Source organism: Leuresthes tenuis, unplaced genomic scaffold (genome assembly GCF_036924035.1).
Source record: "Leuresthes tenuis unplaced genomic scaffold, fLeuTen1.0.hap1 SCAF_18, whole genome shotgun sequence".
Taxonomy (NCBI): domain Eukaryota; kingdom Metazoa; phylum Chordata; class Actinopteri; order Atheriniformes; family Atherinopsidae; genus Leuresthes; species Leuresthes tenuis.
This window is the reverse complement of record NW_027325372.1, coordinates 15,250,780-15,272,509: the sequence shown is the minus strand read 5'-3', so window position 1 is coordinate 15,272,509 and position 21,730 is coordinate 15,250,780. Positions and strand designations below refer to the sequence as shown.

The window sequence follows — 21,730 nt, the reverse complement described above, 5'->3', positions numbered from 1 at the left end:
TAAATATATATCAACCATAGAAACCATAACAGCAGGTAAGCCATCTAGATTCTTTAATATAAGGTCAACCTTTCAAGCCTGAGGAAAGTACCACTGTGTTCCAAAAACATGTTCAACTCATGAGAATGGGCAAAAAAAAAAAAAAAAAAAAGCCTTAATGGATAGTCCATTTTTAAGAGGGGGCTCGTTTATCAATATCAGAAATCTAAAGTCAAGCCAGGTACCCTCAATATAAAAACTGGAGCCCTTACTGTCACCGAATGTAAACTCTCAGAGAATGTGATCCAAACCATTTCCATACATGTCACTTTATTCATTCAGGCCGTGTACTCTACACAACAGTAAAAATATTCCAATATGGTTTAAGGTGATGTTTGATCAATCAGCCATTATAAAAAAAACAAAAGAAATATAACCAAGCACACAAGTGAAATATAGAAACACTTTATTCCCAGAACTTGTAGCAGTGAGTTATTCTCAGACATAGAAAGGCCAATATAACCAACTTTAGTAGAACAGTATGATGTACAACAATAGCTTACCCATTCACTGTAAACCCACATACAAAGAAACATGATTGGTATTGTCCCACCGAGCTACAGACACTCAACAGCTACAGAACAAAGACAAACGGGGTACAAATTTTGCTTGAAGAGTGGAGCAGCAATGAGTGCTTGATTCTGGACATCGACTGTAGCAGATGGTTTGAGTTTCATTTTTTGGTATCATCGTGCCTTGCAACATGACGAGGATGCAATATATAACAAGACAGGGGGGGGGGGAGGAAACACATCAGTTGATCACTATAAAAACACCTGGAATGTGGAAGGCGGACACCCCCCCAGATGTGCTCCCACTGCTAAAACAAGACGAGATTCAATTACAGTGTGGGCTGAGCGATCACTCAACCGAAAAAACACTCGAGAGGTTTCAACTCGTTACGCCGGTAAACTGTGGGTGCGTGCGCTTTTAGACTTTGTTGTTTAGGTGGCGACATCAACCGAGAAGGAGCAACAAAGCATAGTTAAGAAAAATACGACAATTTGAGAGGCAAACCCCTGCAGTTATAAGAGAAAAATCAGATGAAAACGACTCATTTGTTCTTCCATGTGCAAAATTCAGTATTAATACACAACCACCACCCCCAAAATGTAATGCAAATCATCTTTGTCCTTTTGTAAGAAGCTGGGTTTTTTCCGTTTTTGCCATCAAGTACACGGCAAAGGAAGGTGCTCGGCGAACGAGGGCGAAGGAGAGTATTGCTTCTCATCATAGTGAGAACACTGCGATTGTAAACATGATGACCCGATTCTTTTCACACTGGTTTGATTATTCAATGGTTTTCAAGGAAGAATGAGGACTTTTCTTTTAAGAAGCACGTTTAGAATTTCTGTCAAGTGTGGCTTTTTGGGTAAATCAGCCCAGAAAAAAATACTGATGAATTTAGATTTGTATTGCTATGGGAAGGGACTTAGTATCGTTTTTTTTAAAAAAGGAAAGGAAACACTTGTTTCCACTAAGAGAATCGACTTGTCCACTGTATCAATCAGCAGCCTGGTTCTAAAAACTGTTGCACATACACGCAAACAGTAAACACACACACTCACACACACATGCACGCACACCAGCATTGTTCACACATACAGTAGACCCGCCCCTTGACGCCAGGGCGATCTCAGGATGGATGTGTGGAAAAAAAAAGAAACCCATACGGGCAACAAATGCCGGTTAAATTATTTCCAGACGCTCTTCCCACACAGTTTTTAGTGATCATTTTTAAGTGCATTCATTTATGACAGGCTGCTCCGCACAGTTCTGTCCTGCCGCGACTTCAAAAAAAAAAAAAAAATCTTTTTTTTAAAAATCACCAAAGCTGGAAGTGGTGTCCCTGACGCCCTGCCTCCCTCAGGCTGAGAGGAGACTCCACAGGTAGGGGAGAGGAGTGAATGAAGCAGGGCAGTTTACAGCACAAAGAATCAAAGACATCGAAGAAAAAAAAAAAAAAAAAGAATAAAAATGGAGTGACGGGGGAAACCAGAGGGAGCGTCTCTTCACACGTTTGTGGTCCACTGCGGTTGGCATGGCTTGGAGTTCCAGATCACAGGTACAGGGTCACGGGATCACAGGATCAGAGATGAGGGTCCATACAGTCAGGAGTTGTAAAGGGTTCAAAGGTCAGAGCCGAGATGCACGCTAATGCTGGGGGAACGCTGGGCGTGGTTTGGCGCGGGACTCAAGTACCCCATCCCCTCCTCCTGCAGGCTGCAGGAGTAGCGGCCTGCCTCAGAGGCTGTGTGGTTGCTGGTAGGAAGGGCGTTTCCACTGGCCACCTGCTCAAAGGAGCGAGAGAAGACGGCGCTGGCGGTGCGCGTCAGGCTGGTGAGAGCCCCCGCTTTGGGCACGGATTGGCTGGAAGTGAGCGTTAGTCGCTTGATGGACAGCTCCGTGCTCTCACTCGCGGCCCGGCCTGTTGTCAGAGGGCCCGCGTCTTTGTCCTTGCTGTTGCGCCCGCCAAGCCGACACTTCTTCATGGCCTTGGCCCCCAGGTTCAACGTTGTGATGCTGTTGCTGATCGTGATGGTGGGTGGGGTCATATCAGGTGCCACCCCACCAGGCCACACCCCTTCATCCACCTCCGAGATGTCCATCAGCTCATCCGGGGAACCCAGATCCACTGCATCTGTGAGGCAGACAGAGGGGGGGGGTAAACAGGCACTCGTGTGAAAAACAGTGGCAGAGTACAAGTGTAAGAGCCTCATCTGGCATCCAGCCCACTGAATCCGGTCAAGCTTTTATTACGATTAGACAGTTCAAAAAAGAAGACGCTACATAGAAGATTATAGAAGAATTTGCAGCTGGATGACAAAGGAGGCCTTACACTATCCAGCAGGTGGCGCCTTCACACTGTCAGTTGCCTAACAGGGACATCTCGCCACCTGACGAGTCACTGCAAGTTCCAGATCAGCACACATTAGGATAACAAGCAGCGCTGTGAGATAACAGCTAGTAATTTGGAAGCAGAGGAGAGCACGTTTCGCCCCAAAGGAAAGCGGGAACAGCATCTCAGAACATAAGCCTCGGAAAGACCACAAAAGGGAAAGTAGAGGAAAGCAAACATGGCATAAATTTGAGCACGAGCTGCTTGTTTCACTTCATTAACTCTAAAGACACATCCTGGAGGCCCGTTTCCGGCCTGCAGTATGCGGCTTGCATCCACACCCATGTGAGAGGCCAACAACCTGCATACTCACAAATACACATGTGATCTGCTGCTATCACGGTAACATAACAGCAGTCCAAGGCTGATAAACAGACAGATAGGAAGGTCCTGTTAAAGTTGTTTAAGACCAGATTTAGCCTGCTCGGAACAGGTCAAGAGTCATCGACCTCTGGGCAAAAATTTTAATTCAAGACCTGCATATCTTTCCTCAGCTCCTAGCTACCAGTCAGCAGAAAGTAATCCGTTTCCAGGTGTAACCCAGGAGTTACGTGTTGAGGTCTTCCACGCGTCTGTGTACTGATGCCTGTCAGAGTCGAGTCTTCTAGAACTGCTAACAGAGATTAGGCTTCATGATTGCAGGTCATCAGGACCTTTATCGGCGACTCGACGCTGTTGGGTGACATTAACCTTAAAGACACAGTTAGCAAGAGATTGTGTGTGACATTTACTAAGATTATTTGTCCGTTATCGACTTTATTCCCCTTCTTCTGAAGTCAGATTCATTTTACTGAAACATTTCAAATGATTTTCACTGTGTAATTCATCCACAAACTACATATTCATTTTTAATGAGGTTATTGATCGGTTATTCAGCGAGATCTTTAATAATTCATTTGACCTTAAGCAATTTCTGAAAGCGATTATAATGAGGAAGCTGTAGCCACAAAGGAGAGAGTAAATGAATGAATGGCCGTGGACGGACAGATGAGAGGAATAAGTGCAATTAGGCGAAGAGAGGGTGCTGGAGCCCAGCGTGAAAGGTAAAAGGGGAAGTCATCATGCAGCTTTTCAGACCACGCCACCACATATGGTTACCTAGGTTACCCCAGGAGTGGGGCAGGGGGAAGGAGGGGCAGGACTTTAGTACTGGCTCCTCCCTGTGGAGGCCGACCCAGAACCCTCATTCTCCACCATTCGCCTCACAGACTTCTGCCTTCTGACCTCCTGACTCCGCGTGCCGGAGTCATGACCTCGGTGGTCCAGGCTGACCTCGCAGGAGGCACCCAAAGCATCGCCGTCAAGCTGGGCGCGGCCGTCGGGGCGCGGCCGCAGGGAGTCTCCGTTGGCCATTCGCTCGCCACCTACACCAGTCACACTGATCTCAGGGATGGCCACTCCCCCCAGTGCAGCGTCACCGTCTACACTCACCTCCTGGGACTCTGGTGAGGTGGAGCATGGAGGGGGGGTGTGGAACAATACACAGACACGCACACGGACAGATGGACAGACATTTCATGCACACGTACGTGGAAAAAAAAAACAAACAAAAAGACAGTCATGTGCACAGACACACACGACCACAGAAACACAAGACAGACCATGGTAATAAGTGCAATGGCAGAAAAATCTAAAGAAAAAAATGATAGAGATCAAAACATAACACAAATACATGCGACGGGGATATATGGAGACTCGACCCCTACAAATGAATGAATACTTAACAGCGATTTCTTCATTCCGCTCATGACAAAAGCAACCTGTTCGCAGGAGCCACGGGTGTTTGCTCAAGAGGAAACCCAATCATTAAACCAGCCGAAGGCTGTAATTTACCCGACTGCGGGAGGAGAAGGATGCTTTCTCTTACTTCTAAACTACAAAAGTTATTGGGTCTAAGGAGAGCATAAAAGATTCAAGGATGAACTCATTATGCGGACGTGTCTGGCAAACAGAAGGCTTTAAGCCACGATGCTGCCAGCTGCTTGGAAAGATCCGCACAAGTCAGATTTGTGATTGTGAACGAGTAGATTCGTATGTGGAAAAATAAATCAATTAAAAGTAGGCAATAATGGAGGCAAACAGCACATGCCAGAAAAGTAAATCTACAAGTTGTGGGAATGAAAGATGAACACGGTGACCGTCTATGAAATGAACAAATGAACAATGAGAAGCTCTAATTCTCTTGCTCTCTCCTTTGATGTGGAATTTTTTTTAATCAAAAAGTTGTTGTTTTCTTTAAAGAAAACATAAAAAAGGACATGAGATCTCCTCTCTGGTTTCAGCGAGTCGAGCTCCCGCGGTTGTTGCCTTTATTCCTGTGTGTGCGTCTCACCGTGTCTCTTCCAGCGGTGGCCCCTTATAGAGAGGGAGGTGACGGCATTGCGGGAGATCCTGGAGGAGGTGGGCGTGATCTCCACCTGGATACTCCGTGCGCCCTCTTTGTTGTTGCTCTTCAGCGCCGCTCCGTGCAGGGATGACTTGATGGCGTTTCCCACCTGACCAGTAGAGGAAGTACACATCCACACACATTACTATTTCAGAGGATGCAGGAGTGGCTGCCTGGTCCCAGGATCTTTACTAATTAATTGGAGGTTTTTGGTATTCTTTGCTCTGTGTTGTTTTACACTTTTTCTTTCTTAAAAACCGACAATCCCTGACACTTCTGGGTCTTACAGCAAAACTGTATCCATCTGCTTTGTAACAAAATGCATGCAGCCAGTTTATTCTTCAGGTGTACAGTACAGTAGTATTCTGCAATTTTGTCAAAACATTAAGAGAATGTGAACTTCTCTGTGGACAAGGGACACGGCTGAATATCAATACCGGTTACCGTGATCCTCAGGCAGCTCTGTATTAAATACCAGGCGTGATTTTGTAAATAAATAAATAATCAAATCACTGCATGGGCTCAGCAACACTTCCAGAAATCATTGTCAGTGAACACAGTTCACTTTGTCATCTGTAAAAGCAGCTTAAAGCTCTGTCATGCAAAGAAGAGGCCGTGTGAACATATGCTAGAATGGCCACCGTCTTCTCTGGGCTATAAGGCTATAGGGCTCGTTAATAATAAGCTGAAGTGATGCGGAAAACTGTTCTGTGGTCAAAAAATGTGCAATTCCTTTTTGGAAATCACGTCTCTGGGCCAAAGAGGAGAGGGACCATCTGTTCTGTACGAGAGTGCATCAGTGCCTAGGAAACCAATGACTTGCATATCTGGAAAGGCACCATCAGTGCTGAAAGGTACATAAAGGTTTTAGAGCGACATATCCGCCCATCCAGATCACGTCTTTTTCAAGAAAGACCTCGCATGTTGCATCAAGACAACGCTTAACTGCAGACTGCATCCGTTATAACAGCAGGGCTTCATAGAAGAGGGGCCCAGACAAACTGCAAATATCTGGCGCATCCTGAAACCCAAAACTCTTGAGAGGCTAGAATCTTATTTTGGTAAACAACTGGCCTGCATTCCTCTGCCAGAGGTCAAGCAACGGGTCTCCTCAGTTTCAAGATGTTTAAAGACCGAAAAGAGAGAACGCTTCACACAAGTAAACACGGGCCAGTCGCAAACCTTGATTTGAGTTTCACGTGAAGTAGTAAAACGTCCGATTTCCAACGTTTGATATTGTAATTCACAAACTTGAAAACTTCTCGGTTTGAGACTCACTGCGTTCCGCTTATAGTCACACTTTACAGTGTCCTAACTTCCTTAGACTTGCAGCTGTAAGACCCAGGTGAAATCCCACAACTTTCACAAACATACGAATAGAATCATTCAGATCTATAGATTGAGCGCAGCTACGTTAATAGCTACATCATCTAATGGCACAGGACGAACACACAGAAATCCCACCGATAAGATTCAAAGAACAGATGTCGGAACCATCACACACGAGTTCTATTGATGCGACTGAACCAACAGCATCTAATCAACACATCTATGCGAGGTTAAAAATCAAAGAGGACCAAGAGGCCTTTGTGTTTTACAACTCTTCGCATCATAAAGTCTGCTCATGCTGGAAACTCGTGTGGCACTTGCACAAATGATCATGTAACACTCGAGTGCGTATGACGGGGCTGAGGGCATTATGATCGCAACACAACATGCCTTTTGTGCATAATGTTGCAGCACACTGGTCTCATGAAGGAAACGTCATCAAGTTATGCTAAGCTATAAGCCACCTGGTGTATTCCACTTGCACAAGCAGACTCACAACGAATGCACGAACGTAACACAGAAAGACAAAAAAAAAGAAAAGGTTATTCTTCCAAAATATGACGCACGCATTCGTGGTATGTGACGAAACTTTTCCCTTTACTCTAGAAATTTAATTTACATAAATGTCAACGGCATTCCCACCAATGTGAATGTATAGGTTGTGTGTTTTTGACTGTGCTGGAGGAGCACACCTTGACTTGTGTAGTAACACTGTGATCTACGTTCAATCCTCTACTCCCTGTGCCTCAAGGATTACAGCTTAGGCGAGCAGAGGGGAAAGCATGTAAATAATCTAGAGGGATTACACTCTGCTCGCAGTCGCTGGCACACAGAGAGCAACACAATACAGCGTACTGTGCTGTGCATAAATCAAGACCAAAGGTCAACATGTGCGTCTCAATCACATGCGGTCTGTCTCTCACACTCATTAAAAGGGAAATGTAATAGCAGCAGATGAATTATTGCACCCACCAACAGAGCTTCGGGGAATAACTCCAGCTGGGCTCGATACAGAACGTCATCCAGTGCTTTGGATCCCAGTTCAACTTCACCATTACACCTTAAACACAGTTAGGGACACAGTCACACACACACACACACACAAGTACACAAACAGCAGATTAAGAGCCGATGATCAGATCAGACTTGAGGCAGTCACACCTCGTTTCCGCGGTTTTCCTTGGCAACTGTAACATTGTGACGACACAGCTAGTGTTCAATGCAAAGGAATGCATTCCTTTAAAAGAGTTAGCTTTTTGAAAAGTCTTGGCACACAGTACGGTCTCCCCCCCAAAAAAATTCCCACACACTTGAGGCAAATTCTGGTCTGGGAAAAAAAAAAAAGAAAAAGGGGAGACTTCAGTTAACAACAGGTTTCACAGAGGTTCCCATTGAACTAAAGCGACTGCAGATTCATTCCTTTACAAATACACAGACATGTGGCATCAAGGCCCTGCACAAACTGAAGCATTCTTTAAAGAAAGCGCTTCATTTGTTGAGGCCAAATACAGTCACTTTGTAGATAAAGATGTCACATCTTTTCTAGTGATACTTAAAAAGAAAAAGAACAGTGCAACTAAGTATCAGGTGCAGGTGTGGCAGATACACCAATCAGCCACAGCTGACCGGGTTCAGTGAGTAACACCTAAACATAGTTTTCAGGCCATTTACACCCGTCCTACAGTAGCGACACAGCAATGGGCCCAACAGCTTAGGATGAACAAGTCTGAGGTGTTCATCTGACCTCCAAACCCCTCTAATGGGGTCCGATGGGATCCGTGCCCTGACAACTCAGAACTATAATATTCTGGCTCATCGGTTCCACGAGAGAAACTCGACTGAAAAGCTGTTTTCTGGTTGCGTGTGGTCATCTGCAAACACTCACAGTGCGTAGTGGATCCCCGTGATGAGCTGAACCAAAAATTCTGACGTGACAGTCAGTCGTGTGCTAATGCCCTTGTAGCGCCGCATCTGTTGCCGTGGGTAACCGCATATGCACACCCTGAAGAGGAGAAGCAACATTAAAAACGCAAAAGAGAAGCTTGCTTCAATGCAAAAAGGGAAGCAGGTCAACACAGGCTGCACGGTGACAGCCTGAATATGGCAGGTTACGTCCTTGTGGTGAGCTGATATGAAACTAAATAGCGGCTGAATAGAAACATTCAAGCACACACACCACATATAATGCACGCTACATAATAATGATCTGATAAGAGTCTTAAGTACCATATGCTTAAATTTAAACCATAAATAGTAAATTCTTTTCAAATAGTTGCAGTATAAGCTGCAGGAATGAAGTAAAACCTGATAAAACCTGCACATTTATAGTATTAAAATTTGTATATAAATATAAATATATATAAGATGCTGTCACATTGCAAACTGTGACTTCTCTTTAGCACTGCGTTCAGACCAGTGCTCAGCTGCAGTTGACAGATTACCAAAATCACTGAGATGCACATTGTAGCTCTATGCCAAATAGCAGTAACCTGGCTCTCACTGGCAGTGCAGTCTATAAAAGGATCAGATAAGCAGGAACCTGCAAACCAGCACGTATGAGTATGTGTGGCAGAAGCCTCCATAAACACATTAAGTATGACAACAAAGGAAGCACATGAATCGTGCATGTGTGTGTGTGTTTGTTTGTCTCCTTTACCTGGAGCTAAGCTGGCAGAGGGACTGCAGGGAGGTGGACGTCACGTAGCTGAGAGCAGCATTGTAGCACAGCAGCAGGAAGGTCAGCACCTCGAACCTAAGTGGCACAAACAAATCGTTCAAATGGCACTTTATGTCCAACTACGGTAGAAAATGACACGCCTAAATCACAAAGAGGTTACAGACTGATCCAGTCCGTCTCAATCGGTGTATGAAATGAGACCTAAGAGAAGCCGAGAAGATTTCACTCAGTCCATCATGACCTCCAAAGTTACAGTAATTTAAGAAAAGCCTAACAGCAAAGTAACAACTTCAAATACATGCAAGCTGAAGACAACTGCCATGGGCGGTGAATCGTGCATCAACTAATTGGCTGTGGCAGCAGTTGAACACACACCATCAACATTCATGTCTTCGTTCATCTATTTTCGACCATCTGTCTTCACAGTGGACTTATAAATACTAGGAATAACAACACAAGTGCTTCTGTCAGGCCGCTCTCACCGTCCTTAATGTGCTTTTCTATTGTGGCTGATGTTTGCTACCACTTAAAAGAACAAATCAGAAAATAATAAACAGGCCATAAACACGGACATGCAACCAGAAATGAGAAATGAATAAATAAACAAACAAACCCTTACCTGTTCTGTGCCGTAAAGGTTTCCCTCTGGAGGTGTGGCCCGCTGTACACCACCCTGCTCAAGCCGTGATTAGCTAAAGCTCCTTCCGTAAGAGCCATGGAGCCAATGGCCGAGGGCTACAAAGGGCAGGATGAAGTTTAATTGACTGAATGTCAGCAAAATCAAGCTAAGTATTTGTGTGTGGACGCGCTCACCTCGTGGTACACTGAGGGTTTGGAGAGGGAAGGAACTGTGAAACATAACACTTTACTTTGTCCATCCTTATCAACTATTTCCTGTAAAAAGGAGAAAGACAGGAAAAGTGAGAAAATGCTGCTGCAGGAGAGGAAAAACGAGCGCCTTTCTCTCTCTTTCTCTCTCTTTTTCTCTGCCCTAAACCTCTCAGGCGCGTGCGCTGATCTCTCCGAGCACATTCACCCGCTTCGTGTGGGTGTTTTGTGCGAAGACCTCGAGGCGTCATTTCCCCACTCTGTCTGTTGGTGCGTGTCTACTTATTTGCGTGTATATTGTGTGAACACACGTGCACGAAAACCCCAGGCTCTCGGTGTCCCCTGTGTGCATGTTAATGCCAAACAGATTATTAGGGGCCAACCAGTGCGCTGAGTGACAGCTGAACTATCCGGGTATTTGGAGAGGAAGCTGGGAAACAGTGCACTTTGCTGATAGCTGATGAGCATTTAGAGCCAAAAGTGGATGAAAACGCAACTCGACACACTTTAATAATTATTAGTGCTGCCATATCTCTGTGAGAAGATTATGGGCACAGCAAGGTGCAAAGTCATTGTGTTTCAGTTCCCCCATTTATAACCTTTACTTCCTATCTCTCTCAAAAACATAGCTTACAAGGCAGAAACAGCAGAAAGAAATATGTAATAAACAAATAAACAATCATCTGAAAACGGACAGACTGTGATGGCTGCCTCCATCCTCTCCCCTACCAGGTTGTAAATGCCCAGCAGCAGTGCCTCGATGCAGCCGGACGTGTGGGGGTCTCGGGCGGCGCTGGCTGACAAGAGGCTCCACAGCAGCTCGGGCAGGAACTGTAGCGTGAAACGCTGCAGCTGCGGCACGCCGCTCCGGTAAAACTCAAACAGCTGGTGACACACTGGCTCCAACAGCTGGGAAGAGACGGACATGCAAAAATTAAAATAAAATTTAAATAAAATAAAAAAAAAAGGCAAATGCACGGTGAGGCCACAATTTTGCATCTATGGTTCACCAGTGATGTCAGATTAAATTCAGACACTATTCAGGCGATGCGGCGTACTTGGAAGTTGGTCAAAATAAAATAGTCACAACGTAAAGTGTAAGAATTACAACATATATAAAAAAAAGTAAGGCATCTACACCTCTATTCTCAAAAGTTTTGGTCCGAGTTTGTTAAGATAGGCGATTAGAATCTAAAGTTTAACCCATCTGTCATGTGCAGCATACCTTAAACATACCTCTGGAAAGTCCATTTCATTTTCTAATTGCATTTTTTTTTTTTTAAAGATACAAGTGGTTAGTAATCAGGAAAAGTACAAAATTCCATCGAGGAAAAACTTCCACCCAGTGATAAATATTATCCCTCTCCAAAAACAATCTTACTACAACAGACAAAATACAGAGGATTCAAGCCAAAACATCGCAGTGTCAGTAAATTCAATGAGTCAGGAGGAGTGCCTCTCCTTTACGTGTTCACCGTCTGAACTGAGCCTGCATCCTTTTGTTGGGAGTATCGCTTGAGGAAATAGGAACTATGACCTTCTCTGAAGGCCGCAATAAGCAATGAGTGTGTGTTGAAAGTAAAGGCCGTCCCCTGCAGAAGAGGACCTCGTTATACCTGAAACATCTCTGACAGACCAATCCTAAAGCAGCGGTTTGTCATTTCAGCCTCAAGGAAAAAATCCCTGCTGCCAGCTGTTTGTGCATCACTGGGCAATAAGATTATTATTTACTTGATAAATAATGCAATTTCATCCCAGGAGGGCAACTATGTTTACCAAAGCTCTCTGTCTGGACATACTCTGAGAGAAACCTTGAATAATATATTCATTTTTGAGGTACCGTTATCAAATTTGGACCAGAACGTGGTGAGGTACTGTACCAGGCTGTGATAGGACTGAATTCTCCAGCTAACACTCCCAAACTACAGTGAAAGCACAACCCCACAGACACAAATGACTGTTTGAGCTTTTAAGCAACTTTGAGGGATTGGGACAATGTGAGAAAATTATTCGTGTTACCTCGCAAACGAATCAAGAGAAGCTCCAAATTTGGCTTTTTCAACTCATTTCACCTGAGGTTGCCCAACAGGTTAAACGAATAAAGGGATTTAAATGTGTACATACGTCACTGTAGTTCTCTCGAATGACCTTGTAGAGTGCGGGAACCAGGGAACCTTTGTCTTTTAGTGAGGCAGCATAGGTGGAGATGGCACTGTCAGGGAGGGTCTGAAATACACAAACAGTTGAAGTTTACTACATCGTAGACTTAACCATGTCCAGGATACACAAATGAATCAAGACAGAAAGTCTCAAAGTTACATTAATAGATGGAAGGAAATTGCTGCAAGAAAACGGTCGGTCTGTGGCATTTAAAACTTGCTGAGAAAGAAAGTTTGTGTAATGTAAGCCGTCAGTAAAATTGAACTGGCTGCGTTTGGAGGTCAGCGTCACTAAGAGGGGGAACAACAGACTGATCCATTGTACCTTTACACAGTAAAAATCTCATCTCTTCCTATATTATTATTCCTCACTAAGCCTCAGCTTCGGTACCAGTCACGTACCGGTGGGTGCTCATGTTTGAGTGGGAGCCTGCGATTTTGTGCGAACAAAGCACTTCAGAGAGAGCGTTTGTTTATGCCAGTGAAATTAATTCTGCCAATAAGAAGGAGAAATAGAGACTGTACTGCACACAGATCATGGGTTGAGGGCACACGGATTCCCACGGAATAAAGGAGTACCTTAAATTCTGACAGCCAGTCCTCCACCACTCCTTGGTCCATAGCCAACATATTCCCTCATCTGCAGTGGAGTCACCTCTACCTGAGAGAGAAGGAAACGTTACATAAATACATGCTCTAGTTGTCACGCACTAATATGCATGCATTAGCACACATATACACACAGACACATAAGCAATCAGGGCTTGAAGGAAACTTCCTCTTGCATTCTATTATTTGGGATTTTAAAAAAAGCGTTCTATTAAAAACAACGTGCATTGCCATGGTTGCGGCGAACAGTAAAATGTACACGATCCCGGCTTCAAAGCTGTAAAGAATCACAAGTCTATCATCCCCCTCGCTTGCCTCTCATTCCTCTCCAGACACACACCTCTGCAGCAAGCCGCTTCCCAACTTTGGCTTGCAAAGCTAAAAAAAAAATAAATAAATAAATAAATCTCCCACACAAATAACCTGGCTGCCTTCACACTGACGAGAAAAAAAAAGTAAACGGAAAGCAGGCTGCACAGTTCGGCACATCCTTACTTCAGTTTACATCTTCATGGTGAAACAAACTCTGCTCCATACATCTCTGCTCCCGTCCCCGGTCGTCATTTTTCTCCATCTCGTGCAATTCGTCAAAGCACTTGCGCAGTCCGCACATTACCCTCTGCCTTTCCCACTCAAAGCACTTTTATGCATCTAGCTTATTCTAAAGTGATATGCTCCTGGTGCCCTTTCCTCCCATGCTTACCCCTGAAACAATATGCCTGCTTCTACATATTTTGATTCTCACCATTTTGGAATAAAGCCCCATGGTTTCTGTCAGACACATCTGTCATCAGCAGGAGGGAGGAAATGGAAGAGAAAGAGGAAAAAATGACTATACACTTCTGACGGTATAGGGCTAAGAGAGCAGCATCTCTGTCTACAGTCTTTGGGTTAACCGGTGGCATTTATAATGAACTAGTTGACCCTACAGATAATGATTTGTCAGTTGACCCTACAGATAATGATTTGTCAGTTAATCAACAAGCAGAATAGCTATTTTCCAAATGACATTACTGCTCATGTCTTCACAGGGCAACAACACAATAGCTTACAATCACGCTAGCTGCTCTGTGGGACACTGTAGTGCTTTGAGCTAAATGCCAACACCTCTTATTTTATCATTTTTGTTTGACAGATTGATGGCAGCAATTGCCAAATAGCACTAAACATCACATACAGCTGAGGGTGATACATTTCATTAGTCGTACAGGTCACGCACCAGAGTACTAGAGGAATTTAGGAATCGCCCAAGTAATTGAGGGTCATTCTGAGCTGGGCACATCTGTGCCAAATGCCATGACAATCTATCCGTTAGTTATGAGACATGTCAGAAAAAGACAACCTTATGCAGGAGGAAAATGTCAAGGAATCACCAAAGTTATTGGGATTCATCCTCAGGACTACAAATGTCACATCAAATCCATCCAGCAGTTGATGTATTTCAGACTGGGCTGAAAATAGTAGACTGATCAGGACAGCCTCGCATCATCCTCAGAGCCACTCACAGGGCCAGTATTTCCAAATGCATAAACAGGTTCCCCCAGCTTCTCATATGCAAAATGTGTCCAGCTTTATCTTGTTTCGTAGATCACTCCTAACCGCATATTCTTCCCCTCACAGTCACCACCTTTACACTGCCAAAATACAATAATGGCTGACCTGAGATCTGCACTTTATGGTAGGCATGGACATGCCACCCAAGTTTTCACTCAGGGGGTGTGCTGCGTCTGCGTCGTGTCAGTGGGAGTACAGGCTGAATTAGCTGTTGAATGCAGAGACAGTGTCCATGTTTGGTTATGTCTGCTGATACAGAGAGAAATGGAGACAAGGAGGAAAATGTCCTTCTATGTGCACACTCATGCAGAAACGTGTGCTCAGATTTGAACTAAAGATGGCGCATTTCCATCTTTTTAAGACTCCTTCCCTTTCAATGAGTCTGACATCTGACAGAGACACACACACACACACACTCTTTCTCTTAAAGATGATTAACCTTTAAACTTACGAACAAGGCTGGCTGCAAAGAAAAACATTTAAAACCCTGGAAGTGAACCCAAAGAAACCCATCAGAATATAGATGCATTAGATCACAGTGCAAACGCGCATCTGTTCAATAAATGTTGAAAACTGCTAAGGATTTATTTTGTCCTTTCTTTTCCTCATCCCCCTGCACATCATGTCTCTCTGTCTGCATGCTCCCTGCTTCCAGATATATCTTTTCATGCGTCCACATGCTTCATTCTGTATCACTCTGCTGCGCGTTCCCTCCATGGCAGCAAGGTGTCTATTTATGGACCGTACCAATGAAAGGAATGACAGGGGGGAGGGGAGCCAGTGACTCACGAAACAGGGTAGGATTATAAAGCAGAATAGCCTCCATTTAGAGAAATTAGTACTTTGTGGCAGGCTGTTATTCTGTTCTTTCACACTGATGAAGACAACAAAGAGAACGCTGCTATCGAAAGCCTACATATGCCTTTAATAAAGGCTAACTGGGCTGACAAAATAAAGGCCGTGATTAGAGTGTGGGTGAGTCAGCCTTGTAAGAGGAAGGATTCTCCTCCTACAGAGTGACATGTAACCTCTCAACGTTGTCCTCGGTGGTGTCTGGGGCATGTAATCTGAATCAAGTGCATCCAGAAAAAGACATCTCAAAAACCAACAGCAGCTGCCCACCGTGCCGCCTCCCTACGCGAGATATACGCTTATCTACAAAGCTGCAGGAAGAAGGTGATCTGAAGCGGATTCAGAGAGATGCATCAACAAGGGATGGATACATCGAACAAGTATGTGAAAAAAAAAAAAAAAGGATTCAAAAAGAGAAACTTTTTTTTTTGTGCGGGAAAACATTTGCGATGTACAAAGGAGGCAACCAAACAACACACTGTACTCATCTTTTTTGGTTAGGAACCTTCCCCACCGAATTAAATGACCTGAAAGCATTTAAAGTCGATTTCAAATATTGATTACGCCCCACTGGCACAAATAAGGTATCAATGTTAAGCCGCTGCGCTTCCTCTTTGGCATTTCAAAATGCGTGCGTTACACACTGCGGAGTGACAACAGCGTTGCTGAAGTTCCGCGTCGCTGGCTTGCCCTTAAACACATCAACTGGTTCACCTCCTTTACTTGCTGGCCCAGAGGCATTCGAGTGGCAGAAGCCAAAGAAGGCACCTAACGGTTAAATGTGAAAAGGCCAGAAGTGGCAGCCGTGATGCGATCTGTTCAAATTCTCTATATTTGATGGGATTCAGCCATAGTGATTCCTTGATTATCTTTTTAGAAAAGGAAAAAGGAAACAGCTCTGTCACTCAAAACCAAGCAGCTGCATGGTCAATAATCTTTAACCGGTCATACTAAAGAGGATTTTTGTGGTTAAATATTAGTACAGGAGGGTAAGTGTGAGTGACCTATCACTAAAAAAGGGTTCACTTTTACGCCTTTTTCTGAACTTTCTTGATTATGAACCTTGATAATAAAATATATATCTTATTATACATGTAATATATACACCTCCGTGTCCCAATGTGATACAACTGCATTTCATTTGATTAAGTCATTACAGCACTTGTTGAAAACTTATTGAACTTTAGTGACGCAGATCCACAACAAAGCAGAGTGTAGGTGTGGTCGGATTCTTACTGTAAGCGTCATCTTCTGAAAAGTCCGTATGAGTTTCTCCTACCTGCTGTCCTTCACCACGTGATGTTCGCCGACGAGGTGAAGAAAAAGAGCTCAGGAACACGCATTACAGCTGTTGCTTTTAATTCTTGGTTTTCCCAAAAACACAACTGACATCATACAGTTTAAACAAGCTGCTAGTGGAGCACCAGTGACACAACAAGAATCCATCACTGGGACCACTCCCACACTGACATAGCGACAACTCATTTGGAAAACGTGTTAAACCACACGCGACAGCGGCACAGCGCATAACACTGACTTCAGGGCTTTACTGACGCACTGCGGGAGGAAAAAGGAAAACTAATCGCTTTGGGGGAACAACGAAGAGAGTAATCGGGCACATGTTTGTCTTCCGTATTGGTCTGTCTAATTAGTTATCCATCTCTGTTATTATGGGCTTTCAGATTGTGACAGAAGCCAAAGGAGAGAGAGCACAATTGTGCAGCAGCTGGTGAGTTTCTTCTGTGCTGCTCGACATCACTGACCAGCCCACACACATGAGCAAACATGCGTCGAGGACAAGTGGCTGAGCTGGCTTGACAAGCAGAGGCGAGAACTAATTCAAGTGATGAATAAGTAGAAGTCTGACAGGTGAAAAAGACGTGCAGACAGACAGCACAGTGCGATGAAGAAAGCAGATCTAAAAGGCAAGGTGAACAGAGAGAGATGGATGGGAAATATGTGTATACTGTATATGGAATCAAACATGAATACTCTTGGATCACTTCTACTCCTCCGAAACCTTTTTGTTTTCATTTCTTTTTCAACGGACTAAATATATCTATTTGAAAACAAAGTGAAACAGACCACCAACATAAGCTAATCTATATGATGAAACATACAGCAGAATCATTATCTTATGAACTACGTGAGCAGAACTGAAAAAGTCTTTTCATACACGTAGATGTCGTGGCTAAGCTGGATTCCACAGGTATTTCAACCTCAAGAGGAGACCAGCCAGTGTTTAACAACCCAAGGGATGGATAACTCAATAGTAATGAGACGGTAAGGTAAATAAAAGAGGAGAGTTCATTTGGTTTCGATCTTTGCTGGCCAGCTGGCAACCTCCCAGCCTCTGAGGAACACATGAGATCAGGAAAGATGCACATTCTTAAGACCCACACGAGCTCAAGGAATAACCGACACGTTAAGCAGCCTAAACGTGGCTCGCTGAGTTTTTCACCCATGCAAAGCTCAGCTGTAACCAGCGTCTTGCTATGGAGTGACAGAACGCGTCATATATTGTACCAGTGAGTGCGTGCAAGAGAGTGTTTTCAATTCCTAGTTTGACAAAACCTGTTCCTGTGAGCTAGCTGAAGTTGACTCGCTGAATCTACACCGACGCCACCGTCTTAAACTCTGACACACAACCACATGCACTGGGCTGCGCGTCTAAATGAGCTTATTCTTGACTCCTCCTTCCAACACAAACAAGTCTTCTTGGAATTTACATTCCTCCTGTAGTCCTTGTTGTGTGCTTGCACGTCCAGACAGACAGAAAGGCACCTGAACATTACCCCACCAAAGCCCTCACATGGAAGATTACAAAAAAAAAAAACACATCAAACACAGCTTTTGCCCCTGCACTCACAAGAGAAGTGAGAACATACCCGTCTCTGAAAGCTGCCAGTGAGAGGACTGACGCAAGAGAGTGTGAATTAGGGGGACATCCACATTCACATCCCCTGCCCGTTGATTACCTCACTTCCTATTACACACATATTTAGAAACCCTCTTTATCTGAGGAAGTGAGTGGACCAATAATGTAGGCTTAAACTAAAGGAAGAAAGAAACAGAGGCAGCGGCGAAGTGAGCGACCGAGCCGCCCCAGCTGCTTTTCCTGCGGTACACGGTGCAGCTGCACCAAGCTATTGGTTAGTGTGAGATAATCACACCACCCTAAACCTTTCCGAATTAATGTTACGGTGAAACGGGAGCAAAACAAACCTGATAAGCTCAATAAACCTAAACCAGCTGACCGTAAACCAGTTTACACAGCTGACTTCAGCTCTTTCAAAAACAAAACACATCGCACTAATCACTGTAAAACCATGTGCCTCCACCCAAAGACTCCAAAACAGGTCAGCTAAAAACTGTTAACAGGTTCAACTGGTTACTGCAAGTGTGATTTAACCTAAAGGGAAGAAAGCTGATGAGCTAGTATACGGAGGAGGCCTGTAGTGTCCAGGTGAAGGTGTAAGCTGAGTCCCAGGACTATGGTGAGAAAAAGCAGTCTTTAACATGCCCTGACCCCACCTGCTCACCACCCCCGCCCTCCTAAGAGCCGTTTACACCCCTTCAAATAACTTGAGCATTTTGTTATGACATCACTCGCCAACTATATATCTTTTTTTTCTTTTTTCTCCCTTCCACGCTGTCCGTTGCCATCTTCTTTATTTGGACTACCTTGGTCTGAGGTTAACCCTGTTGCATCACCGCCTCCCGTCCTGCTCTCCCCCAAGGATTTCCAACAATAGCAAGTTTCTTGTAGCTCGGGGGAATGGAGTGGGGTTATGTACGGTTTTATTTCTCTTTTGGGCACACATATACATTTACATAAAAGAACTGCCAGCAGCTAAATAGACACGATAGAGTCTGTGGCTCGTGCATGTATTTGTGTGCGTGGTTTCTGGCACTGAGGGAGACAGATAGAGCGATCTGACAGGGAGGAATCCTCTTATAGCAGCCCACGCTCTCTTCTCTCTTGCCTCTAAGCCAATGATGCATCTTCGTCCTTTCAGTTCCCCATCATCCTGCAGCAACCGTGCCCGAGGAAGCCATGAGTAACCATTTCAACATTCCCCCCCCTCCATTTGTCTTGGCTTGTTTGTTACACACAGAAACAAAATAATATTGGGCCACAAACGGCACTTTTAATGCAGATGACGTGCTCGCTTTTCAATCTGTAAACTGGTGCTAGGATTACCCAGCGTTCAGGAATAACTATTAATACCAAACACTCTATCACTGAGGAAAATCAATATCTGCTTGTGTATGCAGAATTTGGTGCGGGGGCAATAGGAAGGGGCAGCTCGGTTTGCCATGAACGCACCAACATAGGTCAAGTTTGTGAAGCCAGATGAGGGCACAGCCTGTCTGATCTTCCTGCTCCATGACCTTGTGTGCTTCCTTGTCAAAAAACATTAAGAGGGCTAAGGCACAAGCAGCAAACGATGCGGACGTGAACAAGCCTGTGCTTACTTTCGTTCCATCTATGCACACACACCCTAATGACACTCCTTCACTAGTGCCCCCTCAACAAACCCATCTATGACTAAGGGAAAAGCCAAAGACACAGATACACAGTAAAGGGAAACCTGTGAAATGGGCTTCGAATGCGACCTTTTCTTAAGCGCAACTTGAAGCCTTTCTGGGAACGACTCAGAGAGTAACAACGAGCCGTTTTCAAAGTCTCTTGAAGCTTTAAGACCAAGAGCTGGAGGGTAAATCTTTACAGCGGCTCACCACATACAGGAAACCCCTGAACTGCCTGAGTGGTAAAGGAAAAAAGTTGCACCTTGTGGTAGCCGCGTTGAGAAATGAAAATCCTTAAAATGCGCAAGCAATATACCAGACTGTGGTAGTTTCACTTCCTCTATAAAAAAAAAATAGACAGAGGAATCACCTGAGGAATCTCAAGTACACACACACAGCTGTTACAGTGCAGCCAGGTACAAAGTCTGTCTCTTCAGACGGATGTAACTTTTTTTTTACTACAGTTGCAAAAGGGGTGACATTTTAAAACAAAACAAAACAAAACAGAACGTTACCAAAACATGTTGAACAGCCTTTTTTATAGATGATGTTCCAAGAAACTATACCTGTCTCAGTGCTAACCAGCTGGTTTGCCACTGGTAACTAAAACGCAGCTTGTGTTTAAACAAATTCTTCTTCAACGCGCTGATGACTCAGTGGGAAAAAGGTTAGCACTCCCGGTCATTCAATTCAGCGTCTTTCTTAGCCGGTATCAGCCACGGTGTAAATCAATCCTCCGCCGTCACGCGCTCTCTGCCACGGCTTGCCGAATGACTTCGAGCTGTCACCACGATCGCATCCAGATTAGCTAGTTAGCTAGGTCGGCTAAGGCGAGACGCCAAGTGAACTGAGGAAGGTAATGTTTACTTACTGGCATGCTATCTGTCAATTTCCCGGTATCACTGTCCTCTATCGTTCCGACGTAACGGTTAAACAGCTATCACTTGGCTACTCCATAAATATCCTCAATAATTCAATACCATCAGCCCCTTCCATCTTCATTACTTTCTCCGCTCAGACTACCACCAAACGATGGGGACTAGGTCTCCGCTGAGTGACATGATTCCAAGCCAATAAGGGAGCAGTATATCAATATTAGCCACGCCCTTTAAACGGAACGTTCAATCATGTTGGAGCATTAGAAAGCAAGTTCATTATTTCCACGAGCATGGTAGGTTGTCGCTGTCAGCCGCTGCTCTTTGACTGCCAAGTGATCTAACTAATGTGCTTTACATGGATTGGATCATAAATACTATGCAGCTCTAGACGCAGATGTCTATTGGATCTTTACTTATTCTGAGTAACTTGGGGAATTTTTTTTAAAAGTAATAATAGTGTATTTTACGGTCAAACTGTTTTCCATAACCAGTTTCAAACTCACCCCGTTGGGTTCACCACCATAAGAAAAGCCATTAAGAACGTACTTCTGTTTGTTGTATATAATTTGCAAAAATACCTTATTACATTTTCTTCCTATCTTTTTTTTTTTTACATTATCTTTTTGTTAAGAAGCAAACTGTCCGTGTTTTACACATTTAGTGATCATAATCCAAAACTAAAGTTGAAAGGACTCCTCTAAAACTGTCTTTCATAGGTTAATAATACATGTCCACTTGGCAATGACTCTTGGAACAATCGATTTTCCAAAGTTAATTATCAAGATGGCATATGACCAGGTGTTTGTCTGCTTTCACTCTAATAGCTTTTGTTTAATCAGTTAATACATACAACAGGGCTCTTGTGGATTAGCTGCAAATCTTCCCCCTCCAAATGTTCCAGTGGAAATAACACTAAATACACAATCACAGCAAACCTCCAATCCAGTTTACAACTTTTGTTACAGTTAACTGCATCCAGTTCTGTCC

The 21,730-nt window shown here is 44.1% G+C and overlaps 1 protein-coding gene across 5 annotated transcripts; it reads right to left on the bottom strand.

Annotated features, from left to right (window-relative positions):
* Positions 1-428: 428 nt before the first annotated feature.
* hycc1 (hyccin PI4KA lipid kinase complex subunit 1) lies at positions 429-20,928 on the bottom strand. Of its 5 annotated transcripts, XM_072369929.1 has the most exons (12): positions 20,737-20,928; positions 12,897-12,978; positions 12,283-12,384; positions 10,888-11,067; positions 10,144-10,224; positions 9,950-10,065; positions 9,310-9,405; positions 8,539-8,655; positions 7,626-7,713; positions 5,271-5,433; positions 4,037-4,380; positions 2,494-2,680 (listed from the first exon to the last, which is right to left on the bottom strand). In XM_072369929.1, exons 2-11 carry the CDS (start codon positions 12,945-12,947, stop codon positions 4,082-4,084), a joined length of 1,293 nt encoding a protein of 430 aa, XP_072226030.1. In that variant the 5' UTR covers positions 12,948-12,978; positions 20,737-20,928; the 3' UTR covers positions 2,494-2,680; positions 4,037-4,081. The 5 variants fall into 5 exon arrangements, with proteins under 5 accessions (XP_072226026.1, XP_072226029.1, XP_072226028.1 ...); XM_072369925.1 differs by lacking the exon at positions 4,037-4,380 and having other exon boundaries at positions 429-2,680; positions 20,737-20,927; XM_072369928.1 differs by lacking the exons at positions 4,037-4,380; positions 20,737-20,928 and adding an exon at positions 20,432-20,652 and having other exon boundaries at positions 429-2,680.
* Between the last annotated feature and the right edge of the window lie 802 nt (positions 20,929-21,730).

Excerpts from the sequence above, each read along its gene's own strand:
- hycc1 (XM_072369925.1), bottom strand. The coding sequence starts at position 12,947 with ATGTTGGCTATGGACCAAGGAGTGGTGGAGGACTGGCTGTCAGAATTT. Across the intron at positions 10,066-10,143 it reads AACCCTCAGTGTACCACGAG|CCCTCGGCCATTGGCTCCAT; the intron begins GTGAGCGCGTCC and ends TGCCCTTTGTAG. Across the intron at positions 2,681-5,270 it reads CCACCGCTGGAAGAGACACG|ATGCAGTGGATCTGGGTTCC; the intron begins GTGAGACGCACA and ends TCTGCCTCACAG.